Here is a 22,559-nt window from a genome sequence, read left to right as displayed (position 1 = left end):
AAATGTATTGCGGTTATATGGTTAAGTATCTGTCTTTATGGTACAAAAGTATGCCAATCCGGATTGGAACATGATATTAACCATAAAATATTGTGTCTAGTTTATTTTTATTGCTAATAACTTTTTTAATGTTTCAATCTCTTTTTCAGGTTAGGAGTTGTGAGAAGTTTTTGACCAGCGCAAAAATTTTATTTCAAAATGTCAAAATTTGTCAGGTGTGGGATTCGAACCCACGCCCACAACTGTGGACCAGAACTCATACACCATCTTAAGTCTGGCGCCTTCGACCGCTCGGCCAACCTGACTGTTCAAAATGTTTTCCAACCAATATGGCTTTATTTCACGTTATCGACGGGAAAAGACAGAAGTAATTCCACAAAAGTATTTTAAAACAGCATAGGAGTACTAATTTAGTAATACAGAAAAAAATGTCAGGTTTGGGATTCGAACCCACGTCCACCATTGTGGACCAGAATTCCTCCCGACGTTCTTGAGTCTGGCGCCTTAGACCGCTCGGCCAACCTGACGACTAGTTACCACAAGAACAAAACCTACTGGTTTAAAAAAATGAAAATTGTTCCTTGATGTCAATATCTAAAGAAATTGTTTCCTCGTGACATACATACGACCCGACAGTGGCAGCGGTGGGATTCGAACCCACGCCATCGAAATGACTGGTGCCTTAAACCAGCGCCTTAGACCACTCGGCCACGCTACCTAAACCTGTGGGTTTTACTCTTTGACGAATGATTATTCTACATAACTGAACAAAGTTTATTCCATTATTCCCCAAGTATAAAATAAACGTGTAAATAGTGTAGACCATGCAGCCACGCTATCTACAAAGTATTGCCGCCACACTTTAGATATTGCAAAGACTTATTTCCCATAACAAATACCATTGCCTGTGCAAAATGTATTGCGGTTATATGGTTAAGTATCTGTCTTTATGGTATAAAAGTATGCCAATCCGGATTGGACATGATATCAACCATAAAATATTGTGTCTAGTTTATTTTTATTGCTAATTAACTTTTTAATGTTTCAATCTCTTTTTCAGGTTAGGAGTTGTGAGAAGTTTTTGACCAGCCCAAAAATTTTATTTTCAAAATGTCAAAATTTGTCAGGTGTGGGATTCGAACCCACGCCCACATCTGTGGACCAGAACTCATACACCATCTTAAGTCTGGCGCCTTCGACCGCTCGGCCAACCTGACTGTTCAAAATCTTTTCGAACCAATATGGCTTTATTGCACGTTATCGACGTGAAAAGACAGAAGTAATTCACAAAATTTTAAAAACAGCATAGGAGTACTAATTTAGTAATACAGAAAAAAATGTCTTTCCCACGTCACCATTTTGGGAAACCAGACCAATTCCTCCCGACGTTCTTGAGTCTGGCGCCTTAGACCGCTCGGCCAACCTGACGACTAGTTACCACAAGAACAAAACCTACTGGTTTAAAAAAATGAAAATTGTTCCTTGATGTCAATATCTAAAAAATTGTTTCCTCGTGACATACATACGACCCGACAGTGGCAGCGGTGGGATTCGAACCCACGCCATCGAAATGACTGGTGCCTTAAACCAGCGCCTTAGACCACTCGGCCACGCTACCTAAGCCTGTGGGTTTTACTCTTTGGCGAATGATTATTCTACATAACTGAACAAAGTTTATTCCATTATTCCCCAAGTATAAAATAAACGTGTAAATAGTGTAGACCTCGCAGCCACGCTATCTACAAAGTATTGCCGCCAAACTTTAGATATTGCAAAGACTTATTTAATTTCCCATAACAAATACTATTGCCTGTGCAAAATGTATTGCGGTTATATGGTTAAGCATCTGTCTTTATGAATCCGGATTGGAACATGATATCCACCATAAAATGATATCCACCGCAAAAACATGGCGGATTTTGAGCTTTGCTGACGCCACATGGTTCCTTTTGCTCATGGTAGTTACCACTGACATACGCGATACAAGGTGAAAAACTGTGTCCTTCTCCCTCCTGGTTTTTATGAAAATATTTGAATACTTTTATTCATCTTTTTCGCTTAATATAACGACAAGAGAAAATGCCTTTTTGCTGCGCTTTTGCCTGGGTGCCACAATTCTTTTACCTAGGAAAAGAACTTTTCCTTCCTCACCGGTAAGTTTCCTCAATACAATATTAAATATTACTTGTAGTTTCAATAAACACATAAATAGTTTTTTTCACAAATGTAATACCGGCCGAGATGGCGTCAAACTTTTTTACAGTATTAGTTTCTTATAGTTCATAGATGTATATGATATGAGAAAATGAAAAACTGTGGTACAGTAAAGGCGGTAAAACCAGTAAATACTGGCAGTGAACGTCAACTTTAGTATATTTATAGTTTTATGGCCCCTTTCTAAACATTCATTAGTTTGAAATGTAACACTTGTAGATTTCCTGATCTCGAAAAAAATCCTGAGTTGCATGCTGTTTGGGTGGAGAACATGAATAAGGATGCAGCAGTAAAGTTTATTCCGACGAAGGGGAGTCGTCTTTGCTCGGAGCATTTCAGTGCGAACATGTTGCAACAGGTTGGACAAAGAATGATGCTGCTGCCAGATGCTGTCCCTACTCTATTTCAGGGCTCTCAGGTTTGTACTTTGCACTACTTGTACTACTACCAAAGTAAGGGAATAAGGAGAACCTATATGAATGATACCAGATATCACGTAATACTGCAATTCCTTTTTTTAAAATTATTATCAGAGGCATGAATTATTGCCCTAGGTGTGAGCAGTGATATGTGAGCTATTGCTTTTATTCAATAAGCTGCATGTATAGAAAATGTCATAGCTAGCTGCAGTACAATAAAGTATTCTCAATTGCACTGTGCTCTAAGGATGGCAGTCATCTCAACTGTAAATAATCTACTTTTGCCATATTTCTCTTTATCCTTTTTTAAAAAAATTAATATCCAACACAATTGGGGTGTCATGATTTTTAAATAGGCAAAATATTCATCAGGATTAATCTATTTAATTAGGGCCTGGCTGATTGAGGTTGACCGTTTTATATTAAAATTATCTTAATCTTCCAGCAAATGGGTTTGGAATTTTCAAAACTTAAAACATTAGGTAATCTGGAAAAAGAGTTCATGTAACCATGCAAACAACTTTAAATTTCATTTGGTTTACAAAATGCTAGAGATTGAGTGCTCAATATACTATGTACAGTAAGTAGAGCAGATATACTTCTTAGGTCATAATGATGATAATCATATCAGCCCTACCTAATTTATTGACATTAATTTTTATACTGTCAGGTTATGGTGAATGAAGATCCTGTTGCAGTAGATGATCATTGCATTGGAAATGAGGTTATAGATGCAGGTTATGATGATAATGAGTCCAATGAAATAGACATCATGGATCAAACAGTGAGTGATGTTGCTGATAAGGAAAGTATGCTCGAGATGATTGATGATGTATCCGAAGAGAACATGCTCAATATACAATCAGAGAGTATGGCTGACAATGTAAGTATGACTGAAAAAAAGACAAAGCATTCTGATGTGAAAATTAGCATGAGTGAGGTAAGCAATTTGAATGAAACAGGTAAGAATGCTGTCAGTCATGATCACACATATTGTGTCAGTAAATCTCCCAGTAGTTTTAAACGACAAATGGATGATATGGTGGATGAAATGACAAGCATAAAGAGAAGATTAACAACTTCCCAAAAGAAAGCCAGACGCCTAGAAAGAAAGGTTAGCACATTGACTGATGTGGTAAGTGAGCTGAAAGAGAAAAATCTTATTAATAGTGATTGTGCTACTATATTAGAGCGTACCCTTTCCGGAGTTCCAAAGGAACTCATGAAAAGGATAACATCGCAAAAGATAAATCCTGGCGCGTATCCGCCTGAGCTCAGGTCATTCGCACGGACCTTGGGGTTTTGTTCGACAAAGGCATATAATTATGTCAGGAAAAGCTTTGATCTAGAGTTGCCACACGTATCGGTGATTCGATCATGGTACAACTCGATGGACGGCGAACCTGGTTTCACGAAGGACGCGTTGACAGCTTTAAAAGCGAAAGTTTTAGCTGCAAAAAGAGATGGTGGAAAAGAAGTTGTTTGCGCTCTGAACTTGGACGAGATGTCCATACGTAAGCATGTCGATTGGGATGGTAAGAGAATGCGTGGCTATGTCGATCTCGGAACGGGTATTGAAAATGACTCGCTGCCTGAAGCAACTGATGCGCTGGTGTACATGGCCGTTTGCGCAAATTCGAGATGGAAAATACCCTGTGGACATTTTCTGGTGAATGGACTGACTGGTGAACAGAAGGCAAACCTGACGAAATAATGCCTTTAAAAATTGCACGAGGTTGGAGTGAAGGTGATTTCATTCACACAGTAGCGTAGCCAGCCCGTCGATTTGTCCCGCTATGCTAATATTTTCGTGTTCACTGACTGTGAAAACAATAGATTTCTAAAAACATGAATAATTGTAATAACTCGAAATTTACATAGCCGGACAAAATCGTCAGGCTGGCTACGCCACTGCATTCACATGCGATGGTCCTTCTACCCACCAGGCAATGTTGAAGGAGCTCGGAGCCAAGCTGTCAACTGATGACCTGCAAGTGTATTTCAGGCATCTGTGTGACCCTGAAGCCAAGATCTATGTGTTTTTAGATGCTTGTCACATGATAAAGTTAGTACGGAACGTCATGTCGGACTGGAAAGTCCTGAAAGATGAAGATGACGACACCATTCAGTGGCAATTTATTGAGAAATTGCATCAGTTGCAGGAATCGGAAGGTTTACATCTAGCTAATAAGCTTCAAACAGCGCATATCAAGTGGAAGCCCCAGAAGATGAAGGTAAATCTTGTGGCACAGGCGTTCATTTCGAGTGTTGCTGATGCGTTAGAATACTGTGAAGGTAAGCTGAAATTTCCACAATTTCAGGGATGTGGTCCAACAGTGAAGTTTATTCGTATTTTTGATCACCTGTTTGATGTTCTGAATTCTAGAAACCCGCTGGCGAAGAATTGCAAAGCGCCAATCAGGAGATCGAATTACCAGTACACGAAGAAGTTTCTGGACCAGGCGAGCGAGTACATTCGAAATCTGAAGGATCCAGAAGGCGTATCAGTTTTCAAGACAAGAAGGAAAACAAGATTTCTTGGTTTCCTTATTTGCATCAAATCAGTTTTGGGATTGACTGACGATCTGGTTATGAGTGAGACACCAGTCCTGGAGTATCTCTTGACGTACAAGATGAGTCAAGATCACCTGGAGTTGTTCTTCGGTGCTGTGCGAGCATGCGGAGGGTGGAATAATAATCCAACCACACGCCAGTTTGTAGCCGCGTACAAACAACTGATGAGACACAATATTGAAGGAGGACGTAGATAATGCATCACACAAGATGATACGGAAATATTGAATGCTCTTCAAGACCAGTGTGAAATTGACGAGTCATCCACTGGGATTTCAGATGTGACCATTGCCAGAGGATACGACTTAGAGGTGAGACAGCCAGCAGCCGTCGATCATGATTATTGTGACGTGTCCAATGTCATAGAACTGTCGGAATAAAAAGAGGCTGCAATATCATACATCACTGGGATTGTGGTGAAGATGGTAATGAAAAAGATCAAATGTGCGAAATGTACAACGGTTTTGACGACGACCGAAGAAGAGATTCCGGATTTGTTCGTAACGTGGAAGTCGAATGGTGGTCTGACATTGCCATCACATGGCGTTATCAAGATCTGTGAAGAAACGGAGAAGTGCATCGTAAGAATGCTGAACGCTGGTTTACCGCAAAGCGCCGGGATTTCGAATGCGATTGCCAAGACTGTGTTAGAAATCTGTGTTAAAGCTGGGGTTTTCAGCACCTTAAATGAACACATGTTTGATTCGAGTGCAGTCGATAACCACGTTCTTGCTTTGATCAAATGCTGCTGTCAGAGTTACGTGACGATCCGTATGCATAATTTATGTAAGTTTAGGAATGCAAGAAGGTATACGAGAAGGTAGTGCGTAAACAATTCTCAAAGCTTGTGCTATTCAAACAACAGTAAAGTTCACTGGACCTGGGCACTCTTGTGGTGCCTCCGAGGTTTGCCTGTATACCTAGTAATACAATGCTCATAAATGGAATTCATTCCTACTCTTTATAAAGAATTATTCATTTGTTAAATTCATAGATCATTTTAATTTTTCAAACGTTTTCAAACAAATCAATGTAATTTAATTTTTTCTGCAAAAGGGGTCATAAAATTACTCACTTGTCAAAACAAAAGCATTTTATCTTTTTCAAAACCAGACATGAGCATTGTATTTTGATTGGTGGGCGTCCTGGCACAATTAAAGTTGTGTTGCGAGGAAGTGTGCATTGCTGATAATGCAAATTATCAAGGATACCTGCGCATTGTAGATGTGTTCGAGGTTTGACAAAAAGTTTGTGAATCTACTATATATGGTGTTTGATAAGTGTAATGTGTATACACCTACACAGGTGTATGGAAGATTAAAAGATCATAATCATAATTAAGGACTGAAGTTAATTTATAGTCTTATAGATGTCAAACTTTAGTATATTAAGTATATATCATGTTTGCCATTGTGATACAAGAATGGCTTTATTCAAAAACATCAGGCTGACAATTATTAAAGAGAGTCCTTATTATTATTCGTTTACGTAGTTCGTCAAGATAGTTCGTCGTCGTGTGTTCATACTTCAGACGCGTGATCTATCAGACGGATCATTTATCCAGACGAATTATCCATCTATATAGTATAAATCGGGCCATTGAAAAGTCCGTCTCTATATGCAGGGTGTCTCGAAAAAAAGGAAAACAATTGAAATCACCCATACCAATGTAATTGTTAGAGTTTCAATGCCTAAGCACTCCGTTGGGATAATATCATAATGAACACTCGTTGTTCCGCGGTCAGTTGTACCATTTTCTTTGAAAACAAGAACAAGACTAATTTAAATTTAATCATATTCTCAATTTCAAACATTTCGTATTTATAAAATTATAAGTTGCTTTAATTCCCTACGGGCTAAAATTCGTGAACACGGCATTCAAATTTTAACAATAAGTGATTTCAATAGTCTCCGGGGTTTTTTCAGACACCATGTACAGGGTGTCTCAAAAAAACGCAACCTAGTTTGGCTAAAATGACTTTTAGCATTTTAAATGAAGGATTAAGAGCCATTTTCAATTCCTCTAAGGTGCTTATCCATGGATTGCTCTTTAGAGCTGTATTAATGTTCTCGCATATTTAAGTGGTTGCGTTTTTTTTGAAACACCCTGTAGTATAAATCGGGCCATCAACAAAATTATTTTCAAATGGGTTTCATCCAATGACTGGATTTTATTATGGAATTATGGACTTTTTTACAGGAATTCAAAATTTCATGTTAATATGCAGAGGAATAGAAACATGCGCCCGAGGAGGGGATTCGAAGATGAAATATTTAAAACTTTGCTGTCATTTGTCTCTTTTATATGCAAGATGGATTCAATAAAACATCTCATCCATTAATCGAACATACGACGCGATTAGAGTGGAAGTCAAGTCCGTATTTGTAAACAAACGATGTGTGTCCGTGAACATGGTACAATGGTGACTAGATTTAATGAACGGATTAGGGGCTTTTTTCGTAGATTAATAATCATAATAATTAATCATTATTCAGTGATTCAGTATAGTATTGAGTACTAATTAGTTTTGGTTAGCCATTCGTGTGATGTTACGTCATAAATTACTTAAATTTAGCTCAAACCCACTCAGTTTGGAGTCTTTAAAAAACATTGAATGAAAGCGCATTGCACGCTGTTTATTCTTTCCTCTTTATATAAGTAATCGAAGATTCTACCCTACCTTACCATCCAGCAAAATCTTTGATTTGGAAAACTGGTGACTGTATTTTCTTAGCCTAAATTTAGCCCAAGTTTTCAAATCATGACTATATTTGTCCATAAAATAGCAAAAGTATTAAAAAAGACAAAAATATTAAGAGTAATAATTTTAGAATAGCTACTCCATATTTCTATCCCAAGTCGATCTTAGTTCAGAAATATGGTATTGAGAAGTGAGGAAAATAGCATGCTTTATTAATTTTAAATACAGTTCTGACCTTTTTTGTCAAAATGAGTCCATAATTTTTATTCCTGCTTAAGCACACGCCGGATTAACCATATGGCAGAAGGGGCGTCCGCCCACGGGCCCCACGCTTGGGGGGGACCCGCGCTTTGCTCGCGCGGGTGGACGGAAAAAGGTCCACAAAGCCGCATAGCCACGAAATAAAATAACGTCACTCTAAAGAGCGAGGCCCCATAAATAAAAATGCCTTTAAAGTTTATATTAAGCTATCGGAACAAAATAAATAACGCGAGGCCTTAGACATCAAAAGGCGAGGCCAAATAAGGCACCCTGCAACCAGATAAAGCTTCTCCCAAGAAAATTGTAGGGTGATGGGAGGATTTAGAAATTAAAGTCATAACAAAAATTATGTACTTAAGCCGCGTTTACACCACGTGGTCCGTGATCATGTTTGGGCCCTCCATTGTTTGTATTATATGTTAGTAGACTGTTCAGGATTATAGAGAAATATCCACCTGATGCTCACGCCTTTGCGGACGATTTACAACTCTATATATATATCGTTCAAGTCAGATTCGGCCTGTGATCAATTGGCTGCAATTATTCACTTGGAACACTGTATTGATGCGATAAAAGACTGAATGCTTTCCGAGAAACTAAAGGTTAATGATGGTAAAACAGAATTTTTAATTATTGGAACTCGGCAGCAACTAGCGAAGGTTAATTTTAATTCTTTGATAATTGGGGACAATTCTATTAACTCGATTGACAAGGCAAAGAATCTGGGTTTCTGGTTTGGATCGCGGATGAAATTGATGACTAACATCAACAGGTGTTCAAGTGTTGCGTTTTTTAACATTTTTAACAATAGACGGATAAGGAAGCTCCTTATACTCATGAAACTGTGAAAATTTTGGTCAACCCATTGGTAATAAGCCGATTGGACTATTGTAATAGCCTTCTATACGGGCTACCAGCAATTCATCTTAAGAAGTTGCAACGTGTCCGAATACCTCGCGGTTTGATCATACATAACCCCAACATTAGTTGATTTACACTGGCTGCCAGTAAAGTCTACAATAGACTTTAAACTTTTATTAATAGTTTTTAAGGCATTTCATGAGCTTGCTCCAGATTATGTAACCCAACTTATAACTGTTAAGTCGCCATCTAAGTATAATATTAGATTAAATAGAGAACTCCCGTACTTTGCAATTCCTTACCTCAGGGGTGGATCCAGCACTAGTGCACTAATTTGTATGACACAAGAAAACTGCTAAAAATGACCATTTTGTTTTGTAATGCAAATTAGTGCACTAGTGCTGGATCCACCCCTGCCTTACCTTCATGCATTCGAGAGGCTAAACTCAGTTGACAGTTTTAAAAAAACTTTTGAAGACACATCTATTTAAGAAATCTTATAATCTGTAAATAAGTTCATAATTTTGGATAACATAATTTTAAATCATTATTTCAATTAATTTTCATATTTATGTATAATTTGTACTGAATGTTACGCGCATGTGCATGAACATATACCAAATAGAACATGCGCACTATAAATGTAAATTTATTAGTAGTAGTAGTAGTATTCCACTTTCAATGACACATGGAGAATTTCAAGTCATGACAACGTCAATTAATGATGATGAGTGAGGAGTAACCATTGTAGATGAATTAATGAGTTGTGATAAATTTAAGCATGAGCAAAGATCCTTCAAAGCTTTTGTTTCTGGTGTGACTTCCAACATTTTAAAGTTTAGATCGCCCAGTACGAATAGGTCCTTACCACATGTTAGGACCATTAGATAATTTCCAGTGAAGTCGTCTACCGGAAATGTTATTGGACAATCAGGAGGTCGATAAACGATACATTCATAAAACTATTGATCCAAGCACAGTTAATAGAATATACATGGTTTGGAGACTAAACAAAAGTGCAATACAATTATTAACTATGTTATTGTCCACGTTTATGATAAAAATGGTTCCTTTCTCGTCACGTACCAATGGCATTCGTCTTGCTAAGCTCCTCAACCTTGACTTGAAAAATATGTTAAAATGCATATGATAACCATTTTTTTACCAAAAATTTGCAAAAATCAGGCGATTCGAATGATATGTATCATTCCCCGGTCGGATAAATACTTCTATATATAAAGATATTTTGAATGGGCTTTTTCAATAGTTGGCCTGTAAAAACGATTCTGTAAAACTAATTAGGATTTTGACGTTATACCGGGCAGATAAGAAAATCGATTAGTGTCACATTACAATAAATATAAGTCGTATGCGTCAGGATAGACTTCGCTAAATTCAAACGGGGAGCCACCACGTGAAAGACATGTTTGTTCCAAGCATTTTAAGTCTAATGACTTTTTGGGAATTTGTCTGGAACATTCCCTCGACTGAAGAGAGACGAAATTGGGGTTAATCTGTATACAACGATACAAATTGCGGTCGAAAAACAGATGGACTTATATGCGAGATCTGAAAGGGCGACTAGATGCAAAGTGGGGATGTTGCATTTTCTCATGCTTTAGACTTATTTATCGAGAAATTATGTCGGTAATTCATTAGAGTTGGACATTCTAAATGCCCTTTTAGATTATCAGAGAAAGCGCATTCCATAGTGAGGAATAAGAACCATCTTTTGTGATAGATTAAGACACTGGGGCAAAGAGCAAAACCACGTTGCAAGAGATGTTAACAACCTATGAAAAGGCATATGTTTGTTGCAAATTGCCTACGGAACAAAATAACTGCGAAAATTTATAGGTTAATTTTTCTTATTTCAATTTGAGATGTAAAAACACCTGATCTTACTGCTCATTCTTTTTCAGTACATTATTTTTTTAAGTAAACATTGTTTGTAAGACATAGTTTACATTCCTATATAGCCTTGGGGTTGTTTCCATAACACTGGTTCTCATATGAATACATAGAAGTTGTCCAAAAATGAGGCCACTGGAACAAATAGTCTTAAAACAGTAAGGTCTATTACTCTTTGTTGAAAAATAGATGTATTAAATATATATAAAGAACCAACATGTAACATTATTATAACATTATACATTATATGTCAATAAACATGTAACATTATAAATAAATATTAATAAAACACCAACATGTAACGTTTATTTATGTAAGACATCAAAACTATGGACACAAGATGGTAATGTATTCTTAATTTTCCCAATTTGCCCGACACAAGTCTGGTAACACATTGTCCCAGACTCCCAGTGGCCTCATTTTTGAACAACTTCTACGTATTCCTCTGATATGAGAACCACTGTTCATGGAAACAACCCCAAGGCTATATAGCATTGTAAACAATATCACTATGTCTGATTGCCAAAGTGTCCCAATCTGGTGTAACAGATGTTTCTGATTCCTCACTATGGGATGCGCTTTCTCTCATAATCTAAAAGGGCATTTAGAATTACCGACATAATTTCTCGATAAATAAGTCTAAAGCATGACAAACTGTTACATTCCCACTTTGCATCGAATCGCCCTTGCAGATCTCGCAGAGAAATTCATCTGTTTTTTGACCGCAATTTGTATCGTTGCATACAGGTTAACCCTAATTTCGTCTCTCTTCAGTAGAGGGAATGTGCGTTGTTCTAAACCACACAAATTCCCAAAACGTCATCAGACTTAAAATGCTTGGAGCAAACATGGCTTTTACGTGGTGGCTCCCATCCAGCGCGCTTGAATTCAATGACGTCTATCCATTTCTTTCGTCTCCTTACTGCCTCTGGGCACAAATCTCCATTATACATTTGATTTTGCATCTGGTGTTTTGGTAGAACCGTATACGACACAACTAGCTGCTATTTTGCAACGCAAAGTATACAAATTTTGATGCATACGACATATAGTTATTGTAATGTGACACAAGTTGAGTTTCTTGCCTGCCCGGTATGACGTCTAACTTTAATTAGTTTTCAGACTCTTTTTTCCTACCCAACTATTGAAAAAAGCCAATTTTGGCATGTTTGATCCAAAATATCTTAGAAGTATTTATCCGACCGGGGAATGATACATATATATCACTTAAATCGCCTGATTTTTGCAAATTTTTGGTGAAAAAATGGTAACCATGTCATATGCACTTCAATTATAAGATTTCTATTGGTTATTCTGTGTAAAATACAATAGGCACGTGATGAGAAAGGAACAATTTTTTGCATAAATCTACCTCAATATAGTTGATGAGTTCTAATGTAGTTTTATGTGGTCTGCAAACTAATGCATATTCTATTAACTGTGATCTAAGCTGCTTGTTTCAATCTTTACCCCTTTCTTTAATTGATGAAATCCTGAACTAGAAATGCCAGACCATTCTTTTAAATTGCAAACGTTCAAATTATTACTACGGCAGTATGCAGAGACACCGCCACCACGTTCCAAGCCTGTCAAGTCTTAATATTTTGTAACCTTCAAAGTTAATATCAGCATTAGCTATCAGCAGTAGAGTTAAGCCATGTCTCCGAGATTGTCATCAATTCGTGCTTAACCTGATTAGCCAAAAGTCGAAACCTAACAATATGGTCTCTAAAGCCCCGTTTACACTAGACTCGATTAATTGGCTCGGCACGGCTAAAATTCGTACCAGTACCCAATTTTATTAGTGTTCAGGCTACAAAAACAAAGGCCGAGCACAGATGAAATCTGCACGGGTACAAATTTTTGTTGTGCCGTCGAGAGTAGTGTAAACGAGGCTAAAGGCATTACTAATATTTTCTAACAACACCTGTGTGGCTCCGTCTTAATCGAAAGTCGTTATAAACGAATTTCCAATGCCCGTTGATAATAATCACTAGCATGTTCCAGATCACCTTTTTTACAGCAAGCATTACCCAGGTTGTTGTATGAAGTAGCAACATCAATATGATTCGGTCCTAATCGTTCTAAATGAATTTTCAGCGCCCGTTGATAATAATCATTAGTAAGTTCCAGATCACCTTTCGTACGACACATATCACCCAGGTTGAGGTATGAAATGGCAGCGTCAGTATGATTTGATTTCCTGCGCTCGTTGATAATAATCATTAACATGCTCCAGATCACCTTTCGGACGACAAACATCACCCAATCTGCTCTATAAAGTAGCAACGTCAGTATGATTCGGTCCTAATCGTTCTAAATGAATTTCCAGCGCTCGTTAATAATAATCATTAGCATGCTCCAGATCACCTTTCGCACAGCAAACATCGCTCAATCTGGTGTTTGAAGTAGCAACGTCAGTATGATTCGGCCTTAATCATTCTAAACGTATTACCAGCGCCTTTTGGTAATAATCATTAGCATGTTCAGGATCACATTTCTTATAGCAAACATCGCCCAATTTGCTGTATGAAGTAGCAACGTCAGTATGGTTCGGTCCTCGTCATTATAAACGTATTTCCTGCGACCGTTGATAATAATCATTAGCATGCTCCAGATAACCTTTCTTGCGGCAAACATCACCCAATTTGCTGTATGAAGTGGCAACGTCAGTATGGTTCGGTCCTAATCGTTCTAATTTAATTTCCAGCACCCGTTGATAATAATCATTAGCATGTTCCAGATCACCTTTCTTATAGCAAACATTACCCAATTTGCTGTATGAAGTAGCAACGTCAGTATGGTTCGCCCCTAATCGTTCTAAATAGATTTTCAATGCCCGTTGATAATAATCATTAGCATGTTCCAGATCACCTTTCTTGTAGCACACATCACCCAATTTGCTGTATGAAGCAGCAACGTCAGTATGATTTGGCCCTAATCGTTCTAAAAAAATTTTCAGTGTCAGTTGATAATAATCATTAGCGTGTTCTAAATCACCTTTCTTATAGCAAACATCACCCAATTTGCAGGATGAAATAGCAACGTCAGTATGGTTCGGTCCTAATCGTTCTAAATTAATTTCCAGCGCCCTTTCATAATAATCATTAGCATGTTCCAGATCACGTTTCTTGTAGCACACATCACCCAATTTGCTGTATGAAGTAGCAACGTCAGAATGGTTCGGTCCTAATCGTTCTAAAATAATTTCCAGCGCCCTTTGATAATAATCATTAGCATGTTCCAGATCACGTTTCTTGTAACACACATCACCCAATTTGCTGTATGAAGCAGCAACGTCAGTATGATTCGGCCCTAATCGTTCTAAATAAATTTTCAATGCCCGTTGATGATAATCATTATCATGTTCCAGATCACCTTTCTTGTAACACACATCACCCAATTTGTTGTATGAAGTAGCAACGTCGGTATGGTTCGCCCCTAATCGTTCTAAATAGATTTTCAATGCCCGTTGATAATAATCATTAGCATGTTCCTGATCACCTTTCTTATAACACACATCACCCAATTTGCCGTATGAAGCAGCAACATCAGTATGATTCGGCCCTAATCGTTCTAAACAAATTTTCAGTGTCAGTTGATAATAATCATTAGCGTGTTCTAAATCACCTTTCTTATAGCAAACATCACCCAATTTGCTGTATGAAATAGCAACGTCAGTATGGTTCGCCCCTAATCGTTCTAAACGTATTACCAGCGCCCGTTGATAATAATCATTAGCATGTTCCAAATCACCTTTCTTGTAACACACATCACCCAATTTGCTGTATGAAGCAGCAACGTCAGTATGATTCGGCCCTAATCGTTCTAAATAAATTTTCAATGCCCGTTGATGATAATCATTAGCATGTTCCAGATCACCTTTCTTGTAACACACATCACCCAATTTGCTGTATGAAGCAGCAACGTCAGTATGATTCGGCCCTAATCGTTCTAAATAAATTTTCAATGCCCGTTGATGATAATCATTAGCACGTTCCAGATCACCTTTCTTGTAACACACATCACTCAATTTGTTGTATGAAGCAGCAACGTCAGTATGGTTCGGCCCTAATCGTTCTAAATAAATTTTCAATGCCCGTTGATGATAATCATTAGCATGTTCCAGATCACCTTTCTTGTAACACACATCAGCCAATTTGCTGTATGAAGTAGCAACGTCAGTATGGTTCGCCCCTAATCGTTCTAAATAGATTTTCAATGCCCGTTGATAATAATCATTAGCATGTTCCAGATCACCTTTCTTGTAACACACATCACCCAATTTGCTGTATGAAGTGGCAACGTCAGTATGGTTCAGCCCTAGTCGTTCTAAACGTATTACCAGCGCCTTTTGATAATAATCATTAGCATGTTCCAAATCACCTTTTTTACAGCAAACATCACCCAATTTGCTGTATGAAGTAGCAACGTGAGTATGGTTCGCCCCTGATAGTACTAAATCAATTTTCAATGCCCGTTGATAATAATCATTAGCTTGTTCCAGATCATCTTTCTTATAACACACATCACCCAATTTGCTGTATGAAGTAGCAACGTCAGTATGGTTCGCCCCTGATAAGTCTAAATCAATTTTCAATGCCCGTTGATAATAATCATTAGCATGTTCCAGATCACGTTTCTTATAACACACATCACCCAATGCGCTGTATGAAGTAGCAACATCAGTATGATTCGCCCCTAATCGTTCTAAACAAATTTTCAGTGTGAGTTGATGAAATTGCATTGACAGTTCGAACTCAGAGAAGCGAAAAAGGGTATTCCCAAAAAACGTATACATTCGACAAATGTTTTCAAAATTCAAGCTTATTGCGTATAGCGTTTCATCAGGAAAAAGCGTAGTATCATTAATCCTTTCGTGAAATGCTTTCAGATGCGAAATTAATTTGATTTTATCTTCCCTCTCTTTGAAGAAATTCAATGTTATAATGGTGCATATTAAATGTCTTGAATTATCATCATTCTCAGTTTTCTTCAAATAAAAAAATGTTTTCACGGCTTCATGAACAACACGATGTAGGCGGATATAATCGTCATTATCAACATGTACAAACAATGAGCAGAGTTTTATTGAAGAAATTATATCCTCAGCATCGAGCCCATTTTCTTGCTGCTTAATATATTTTACAACGAGATCAAGTGGGAAAGGTTCAAACGATATCAAAGAGAAAAGGTTCAATGCATGTTTAAGAATTGTGTTATTTTCTGCACATTTTTCAACAGCTAAAAGCACTGCTGTCGACATGGTGGAGGAATATGCTGCTGAGTTCATCTGCCGAACACGTTCTTCCGTTAATCCTCTTTTACCTTTCTCAAGCTTTTCCAAATATTCTCGCCACGAGAAATTTGGGCAGCTCTTGATGACTTGTCTCATATACACAGCTGCCGCAGCCATGGCCAGAGGTTGACGATCTAACCTCTCTGCCACCTCATCTAGTAATGGATCATTTTCTTCAATACTAGATAACAGGACAAGTAACTGGCGACATTCTTGCTCATTCATACCGAGATTAAGTGAAATATGCTTAGTTGACAAGCTGTCTTCAGGTACAGCGTTTGTGTTTTGCGTTGTTAAGATAATTTGGCCGTTATTCCAACCTTTGTCTCCTCTCTGAGGCAGTAGTTGAGATATAAGCTCTACGTTTTCTACATTGTCTACGATGATCCACCACTTCTTCCAATTCTTAATTCTGCAACATATTTGTGATCTTAAATCTTTGATTTTTTCTTGTATTGTTTTAGACGAACTTAAAACACTTTGTAAAGCACTCTCGATACAATTTAACTTCCGACCAAATTCTTCATAGGAAGAAAATAGTGACTCTAAATCTTTTCCGTTGAGTGTCATCACAAACATTGCATTTACTTCTTCGAATATATTTTCACAAACTTGTCTGGAGAGTTGAGATTTTCCACTTCCTGGATTCCCAGAGATGTAGAAATATGTAAGTTTACCATCATTATCGCTGCGCAATCGTTCAAGATCATGTTTCATTTCGTATATCAGGTCAGAACGAGGAACTACCTCATGGGTTGGCTTTGGAGGAAGAACCTCAAAGGACGCAAAAAGGTCCCTTATTCGAACAGCTTCATTTGTTGACAATCCTAATGCTGTCAACGCATTTTCAGCTTCTGCTGTCATTACCTGTCATGAGCTAATTTATTTCGTAGTTTTCTTAGATTATCGATTTCTGTCTTTTCCGCTGTAGTAAGACAAGCCCCAATTGAGTTGGAATAAAGAATTGCATCAAAAAGTGCAGTGCAATCCCATTCATTTGAATCTCCATTTTGAAATTTGGACTGGAGCGTCGTCTTATTTGGCCTTGCTCGTGTTTTCTCCAGATTAAACAATTGACTTCCACTCACGTTGGTGTCATCCCATGCTCCAAGAGAAGCCTGGTAACGTCTGTTCCATTTCTTGATAAAGAAATTCCTCAATTCTTGTCTAACAGCATTTGTAACAATATAATCTGCTCGAGTGTAGTTTTGACTTTCCTCGCTCTCCCACGGTATTCCCGACATTCTTCTTCCTACGAATTCATAGCAATATTTAGAAATGAAACAAGAAGCGGTCTGCCAGGAAACCCTAGTTCTATATATAGCATGCGAGAAAAAACCATCCCGCTAGCTTGAAAATGACCGGTGAATCAGCTTTATATTGAAGACTGGCACGTGCGCGGCACGCCGGAGTTAACGCCAGAACAGGCGTTTTGTTAGGATAAAGTTGGCAAGTTTTTTACTAAACTAGAAATACGTGCATGCCGCAACACCTGGCTATTTTAAACTGAGCATATTTTTTTTTCCTGAGCTAGCGAGACCTCAATATACTAGCTGATGTTTCACATTTTTATGAAACATACACCGTGGTAATTAAAGGTGCAATGAAATCACCGTTTACCTACTGCATTACGTTGCATGCAGTTATAGTAATATAGGCTTATAGTTAATACTTCAGTATAGCTAAACCTTCAAAACAACAAAAATAATTTAAATCCCAAAACACTAAACGTCAAATGTTGTTTTTCGATTATTGAAATCGTGCAGTGATTGCAGTCGACTCTATATATAAAAGCGTTTTCATAGCCAATCAACAAGTTGCTAATCACCAGTCCTTACTAGTTCAAATTTTGCGCATGCGCTCAAGTGCCATGATCATTGAATGTCCACGGTCTATATATGAAATAGAATTTGCACAACTTTGGATTCCGCTATGTAACAATACCCGGGGGTAATTCCTAATCTCCGGGCGGAATTACCGGTAAACTCCGGTAAAGGGAATCTACTACAACATTTGCTAAAAATAATATAAAATTAAAATTACATCAGTTTAAACGCCGGTAATTTGACTACATTCTCCAAACTCTTCTTTAACATCAAACATCAATTTTAAGCAAGCTAAGAAAGCAAATGTTGAGTAAAAAGCTGATTGGCTTTTTTCAGCAACTGAAGGACAATCTTTAATTTAGCATCTGGAGGACATATTTGCCTAGCATAAATGTTTCGAAACGTAAATTTGGAGCAAACTACAGAAATATTTACTAATAGAATCTTTGCTTGAATTGCTTGGTGAATTGCTTTTGAACGCTATATAAACCTTCACCACTGGCGGAACGATTCTATTTTGTGAATAAAGGAAACATCTGGAGGACAACTTTTAATAATTATAACGTCAGTACAATGGGTCTATCAGCTTTTTATAGACAAAACTTATCGTGATACGACAGAAAATTACTCTGAAGAGAGAATTTCATCATACGCCATCTATTGCGTGGGAGGTGCATGCACAAGACTGGACAAAAAAGCTTGGCATAAACCTTGAACTATTTTTTAGAATCAAAAAATGTAATTTGTAGTTATTTTCACCAATTATTGTTAGGTGGCTATTATTTGTTTAACCAGAAGTTACCATCGCTAATGTACAAATTGAGAGTCGAGAAATTTCCCTTTAAGTTTTTATGCTACGCTTAATAACCGTGGTTTAATTTTTAAAACTAGAAATACATGCATGCAGCAACCCCTCGCTATTTCAACCAAGTACACAATTTCTTGAGCTAACCTGACCGTCAAAAAGTGTTTTTGAAAGTGTAATTTGAATTTTGATATCAAAAACACACACTATATTAAAGTACTAGAAATACATGCATGCATGCAGAAACCCCTCGCTATTTCAACCAAGTACACAATTTCCTAAACTTATATTATGAAATGCCCGTTCAATTTTGCTGCATTATACCATAACAGCAATTAAGTAATGGTTGAAAATCGAAGTTTCAAACGATTAAAACGGTACAAAATCGTCAGGGACAAAGGAAAAACCCGGCTCAAATGTTATTTTATTCTGTAATGCGGTCGACGGCTAAAAGTTTTATCCCCGTGCGGGCGCGGAGCGCCTGCGAGGGTACTAATTCTGCTCGGAGATTAGGAATTACACCCGGAACCCAATTCTATGTCATGGACGGTCGGCAATGGGTGGTTTTGTAAGTTATGCGCTTGCGCCAGTAACAACTTGTAATCAACAAACGCTCTGATTAGCTAAGACAGAAAGTTTGTATTTAAATGAGAACGTCAGCAATCTAACTGTCATTTCGTAAACCTTTTTGTAAAAGTGTTTCATAAACTTTGCGCAAAATAAAACGAGAAGAAACAAGATAATATGAAGTATATCCTGACTTGCTTTCGGAATCCCTTGCCGTAATTTTTAACTGCTCTATCATTACCGGTATCTTTCCTGAAGAATGGAAATGCTCAAAAGTCATTCCATTATTCAAACAGGGCGAGCGTAGAGACTTAAATAATTATCGCCCAATTTCGATAATACCGGTTGTGGCGAAAGTTTTCGAACGAATTATTTATGATCAAATTTACGGTTTTCTTACTGAGAACAATTTACTATGTAATAGCCAGTCTGGATTTCGACGTTTGCATTCAACTGTTACTGCACTTCTAGAATCTACTAATAGCTGGGCCTACAATATTGACCAAGGACTGGTCAATGCTGTCGTTTTCCTAGATCTTAAGAAAGCCTTTGATACAGTTGACCATGGAATTTTGTTGTCAAAACTGTCAGCATATGGTCTTGGGGGTGCTGTGGCTAACTGGTTTAGGTCTTATTTAAGTAACCGCAGTCAAAAATGTTATGTCAATGGCCATCTTTCTACCAACCGTACGTTACTTTGTGGTATTCCACAGGGAACTATTTTGGGACCATTGCTATTTTTATTGTATATAAATGACTTGCCAAATTGTCTTGAGCGCTCCCAAGCACGAATGTATGCAGACGACACCAATTTAACATTTGCAAGCAATAAAATTGAAGATATAGATTATTACTTTAATCAAGATCTTGAAAATGTTAATAAATGGCTTATCGCCAATAGGCTTACATTGAATCAATCCAAAACTGAATTTATGCTAATTGGCTCACGACAAAGAATAGCTACTTTCCAATCAGATCCATGTTTTAAAATAGACGGAATTCCTATAGACAAGGTTTCACATACAAAATCTCTAGGAGTTCACCTTGATGAAAATCTATCTTGGAATATACAGATCAAGGAATTAACAAAAAAAATTGCTTCTGGTATTGGCGCTTTAAAACTCGTTCGTTCATTTGTCACAGTTGCAACATTGTATTTAATTTTTAATTCCCTTGTCCAGCCATATTTCAATTATTGCTGTACAGTTTGGGACAATTGCAATAAAACCTTGGCAGATAAACTTCAAAAACTACAAAATCGCGCAGCGAGAGTTTTGACCTTTTCAAGCTATGACACTAATGCCGATATCTTACTCGATAGACTTGGCTGGAAAAAGTTATCTTCCCAACGCCAGTTTCAAAAGGCTGTCATGGTTTATAAATCACTCAATGGACTTGCTCCACAATACATGGGTTCCATGTTTGTAAACCGTGACAGTGTCAATCCTTATTCGTTGAGAAACACAAATAGTAAGCTGGCTGTTCCTAAGCCTCGCACAAACTATCTCAAGAATAGTTTTAGTTATAGTGGTGCGATGCTATGGAACAGCCTACCGATTGGGCTACGGCTAGCAAATAACCTATTAAATTTTAAAGCGGGCTGTTCCAAATTATTTTAATCTACATTCACATTTGTATTATATTATATTTCTTGTATATATTCCTTACACGGCTCTCATGAAAAGCAGGTATATTAATTATTAGTTTGATTTATCATTGTAAATATTTTTGTAGTCTTATTTTGTAATTCATAATCTTGTCATTTGTCAGCATGAAAATCCTGATTGAGAATACCGTGTGTAAATAAAGTTTAATAATAATAAAGCATGACAGATAGCAAAGATGAACATGGATACAGTCAAGACAAAGTCAAAGCCGTGTAAGAGGAATAATTCATAATCTGCAAGCTTATAAATGTTTTTAAAGGGTACGTGCATAATTATTTTGTTTATTTCGTATTTGCTTCGTGCGATAAGGATGAGCTGTGTTTATATAATTTTCAGCTTTGTATGCCATTTAGTTGCTTAATTTTCAGCTTTGTATAATTTTCGGCTTTTTATACCAACGCATAAACCTGAGAAAGGCCATTACATTTTAAAATGCCTATTCACTTGTGGGATCTTTACGGATTTGAATAGGGCTTGAAAAATTTGTTTATAAGTTCTACAACCTTTTTTGATATAATTAAATAGTTTCGAGAATACGTCGGTTGGGGGGACTTGGACTCAGGGATGATTTGCAAACATGCCGTCTTTTATAATATAAACATGAAGAGTTTCACTAGCGATATAGTTTGCGCTTTTCAAGAAAAAAATGCGGGAACGGTGCGTTCTGTATGGCTGTAGAAACTGGGCGAGTTTTTCTCAAAAAGTTTTACATTATTGGAAGATCGAAGTAAAATTACAATTGATTATATTATGTTTGACAAGAACTTGGTACCTGAGTCCCAGGCCCCGTGCACGACGGAAATTTAGGCAAATCGTCATGTTTAGATGTAAATATTTCCGAAACTATTTAATTATATCAAAAAGGGTTGTAGAACCTATGAACTAATTTTTCAAGCTCCATTTAAATCCGTAAAGATCGCACAAGTGATATATAGGAACTTTAACGTAAAAAAGTGTTTTTGAAAGTCTAATTTGAATTTTAATATCAAAACTATACACTATATTAAACCATAAAACTTTTAGCTGTCAACCGCATTAAAATAACATTTGAGCCGGGTTTTTCCTTTGTCTCTGAAGATTTTGTACTGTTTTAATCGTTTGAAACTTCGATTTTGAACCATTACTTAATTACTGCCATGGTATAATGCAGCAAATGTGTACTTGGTTGAAATAGCGAGGGGTTTCTGCGTGCACGTATTTCTACTACTTTAATATAGTGTGTATTTTTGATATTAAAATTCAAATTACACGTTCAAAAACACTTTTTGACGTTAAAGCAATGGTGTAATAGCCTTTCACAGGTTTATGCGTTTGTATAAAAAGCCAAAAATTATACAAAGCTGAAAATTAAACAAATAAACGGCAAGCAAAGCTGAAAATTATACAAATACAGCTCATCCTTACCGCGCGAAGCAAATGCGAAATAAACGAAGTACGCACGTACCCTTTAAAA

At 37.2% G+C, this 22,559-nt stretch overlaps 1 protein-coding gene and 5 non-coding genes across 6 annotated transcripts; all 6 read right to left on the bottom strand.

Annotated features, from left to right (window-relative positions):
• Positions 1-209: 209 nt before the first annotated feature.
• Trnal-uaa lies at positions 210-305 on the bottom strand. The gene is given in 2 exon segments: positions 210-255; positions 268-305. It is a non-coding gene; the product is annotated as a tRNA-Leu (tRNA).
• A 124-nt stretch (positions 306-429) lies between these two features.
• Trnal-caa lies at positions 430-527 on the bottom strand. Its single transcript is given in 2 exon segments — positions 430-475; positions 490-527. It is a non-coding gene; the product is annotated as a tRNA-Leu (tRNA).
• Positions 528-636: 109 nt separating this feature from the next.
• Trnal-aag lies at positions 637-718 on the bottom strand. The gene has a single exon. It is a non-coding gene; the product is annotated as a tRNA-Leu (tRNA).
• A 403-nt stretch (positions 719-1,121) lies between these two features.
• Trnal-uaa lies at positions 1,122-1,217 on the bottom strand. Its single transcript is given in 2 exon segments — positions 1,122-1,167; positions 1,180-1,217. It is a non-coding gene; the product is annotated as a tRNA-Leu (tRNA).
• Positions 1,218-1,536: 319 nt separating this feature from the next.
• Trnal-aag lies at positions 1,537-1,618 on the bottom strand. The gene has a single exon. It is a non-coding gene; the product is annotated as a tRNA-Leu (tRNA).
• Positions 1,619-12,836: 11,218 nt separating this feature from the next.
• LOC114542234 (tetratricopeptide repeat protein 28-like) lies at positions 12,837-17,489 on the bottom strand. Its single transcript, XM_028561925.1, is given in 2 exon segments — positions 12,837-17,112; positions 17,115-17,489. Coding segments are annotated over 2 exon segments (3,975 nt in total). The 5' UTR covers positions 17,486-17,489; the 3' UTR covers positions 12,837-13,508.
• Between the last annotated feature and the right edge of the window lie 5,070 nt (positions 17,490-22,559).

This window comes from Dendronephthya gigantea, unplaced genomic scaffold (assembly GCF_004324835.1).
Source record: "Dendronephthya gigantea isolate DGI-Jeju-01 unplaced genomic scaffold, DenGig_1.0 000003F, whole genome shotgun sequence".
NCBI lineage: Eukaryota > Metazoa > Cnidaria > Anthozoa > Malacalcyonacea > Nephtheidae > Dendronephthya > Dendronephthya gigantea.
This window is presented reverse-complemented; position numbering and strand designations above follow the sequence as displayed.